Here is a 2,434-nt window from a genome sequence, read left to right on the forward strand (position 1 = left end):
ATTCCGGATTGGGTTATCAAAAAAGAAGAAGAAACCCTAAGAAGTGTGTCTAATTTGAATTAACCCCAAAAGGTATGGAAATGCCACTTGATCACGAAAACTTTTGCATTTTTTGAATCTAATTTTAAAATTAAAATGTTGGCAACCCGAAATTTTTGGGTCATCTTTTTAAACCCGTAATTTTTGGGGTTACCTGAAAAAGTTTTGGGGTTTAGACATCTACAAACTTTTTGGAATATTTTAACAATGAGCCAAACTTCTTGGGGGGTTTTGTGAAATTTACCATTTTCTCCTGATACGAGCTAAGCTGGAGATATTTGTCCTTCTCCTTCGTTTTCATCGTATCCAAAATGATGCATTGTTCTCTTCTCCTCGTTCACAACGATGGCGATAACTGTCACCATGCGTCCTCTCTTGTTCCCATTGCCGCCATTGGACATAATCCTGTAACAGAAAAGCTTGCACTTGCAGTGAACAGAGAGAGCAGAGCAATTCTCATGGACATTGCTCAAGTTGGTATGTTCTATTTTTTATTTTTTCAATGTGCCCAAAAACTGTTTGTGTTTTCTCTCAAGAGAAAAAAAAACTGAAGAAAAAATAATTGAGATTGTTTCAATACATGTATCACTTAGTTTCAATAGATTGTTTCTGAACAATATTTGGTTTTCTAGTTTGGTTAATCCAGCAAGTTTAGATTGTGCATCCTCTGTAAGACCTTGTGCACTGTGCTGTTCAAAGTTTAGAACTTTGGTGTTATTAATAGGAAGTTTATAAATCTCTGCTGGGTATTTTGAAGCATTATGATCTTAGTAATCTTTATGTGCAATCCTGCAGTTTCCTTTCTCCTTGGGTCGTGTGGGTCTGCTAAAATCCCAAATAATGAATTGTAGATGTCTTATGTCATTTCAAGGTGTGCATCTTTTAGTTCAAAGGGATGAGTCTCGACGTCTCGTTGAGTAGTAACCATAAAAGCTATTATCATCAGCATGCAATATGCATTGATTGTGTGCTAATGATCCAATTGCATTGGAGTAGATTGTTGACGTTCTTTTGGTATGTATATGTTTGTTTTGTTATTGGCCCTTTTTTTGGGGAAACTTTATGTCCATCACGTTTTTTTTTTCCCTCTTTCGAATTTTGTAATTTAACATTTATACTTTTGCGTCCTCTTTGCATGACATAAACAAAGGGAATTCAGAAGTAACCCAGTTGGACTATACTAAAAATATCTAGCTGTCAGAAGAACATTAACATTGCAGAATTACAACAGTTATCCCTAGTCTAAATCGAACAGCAACAAGCGTTCTGAGACTAAGTGTAATCGGTTGTTTTTTTTAATAAGCATAGAAACAGCTGAGCGCATAGCGATCTGCTGTTCTTCATGCAGGATCTCCTCACTGGGAAGTTTGGACGCTGAGATAAACATAATACGGCGTTGAGACACATGACACACAAATTGCTTCATGGCGTATTCCTTAAAATGTGGGAAAAGGGACAAGATTACATACATAGATAATTATCTTAGAAATCTAGATGGTTAGATGTATGAGCATGTTAATTTATGCAGAATGCTTAAGTTAGTACATTGGTAAAGTGAAGATTAGGATTCAGGGGCACCAAAAAGTTACCAATTTCTCAATAGAAAGTTCATAGCGTAAGCCAAGCTATTTTGTCATGCAATCCCATATAGTTAACCTACTAAAGTGCGCCCGGATTCTTTTTCTTATTTTCTATACTACATATTCTACTTGCTATTTTGTCAAGTGAGCTTTTGGTAACTGTTCCAACTGTAGCAGATTCATTCTTTCTCTTTGGAAGCATAATAATTGTCATTGTTCTTGCAATCCTGATAGCGATCTTATGGAAATGTATCAAGCCAGAGAAGTTACAGAAGCTGTTAAAATCCACCAAAACACCCCCAGGTAAACTTACGTTTTTCGATTAAAAAAAATAGAAGACCAAAAACTGTCTATTTTTCATGGTTTTGAAGTTTCCCTGCCATTTGTTGTACCAGGTCCAGACTGCTTCCACTAACTACTTGGACTACCGAACCCTGAAGAAAGCAACAAACAACTTCCACCACAATAACCAACTTGGTAGGGGAGGGTTTGGGCCAGTCTACCAGGTAACCAGGGAAGAATAGGATAACATATAGGGTTAATTGCACATGGATCCCTGTAGTATCATTGTTACAGATAGTCCCCATGGTTAAATATTTTTGATTCTTTTACCTTAGATGAAACCTTGGAAGATATTGCCCATGGGTGACCAGTGAGTATAGTCCCCATGGTTAAATATTTTTGATTCTTTTACCTTAGATGAAACCTTGGAAGATATTGCCCATGGGTGACCAGTGAGTCCATGGTTAAATATTTTTGATTCTTTTACCTTAGATGAAACCTTGGAAGATATTGCCCATGGGTGACCAGTGAGT

The 2,434-nt window shown here is 36.7% G+C and overlaps 1 protein-coding gene across 1 annotated transcript in view; it reads left to right on the forward strand.

Annotated features, from left to right (window-relative positions):
* LOC109830610 (probable LRR receptor-like serine/threonine-protein kinase At1g56130) overlaps positions 206-2,434 on the forward strand; it is a 4,589-nt gene continuing 2,360 nt past the window's right edge. The window contains 3 exon segments of the mRNA XM_020397923.1: positions 206-516; positions 1,797-1,971; positions 2,032-2,125. Of these exon segments, the coding sequence (XP_020253512.1) occupies positions 351-516; positions 1,797-1,971; positions 2,032-2,125 (435 nt within the window). The 5' untranslated portion in view covers positions 206-350.

The sequence above is a fragment of the Asparagus officinalis genome, chromosome 1 (genome assembly GCF_001876935.1).
Source record: "Asparagus officinalis chromosome 1, Aspof.V1, whole genome shotgun sequence".
Lineage (NCBI taxonomy): Eukaryota > Viridiplantae > Streptophyta > Magnoliopsida > Asparagales > Asparagaceae > Asparagus > Asparagus officinalis.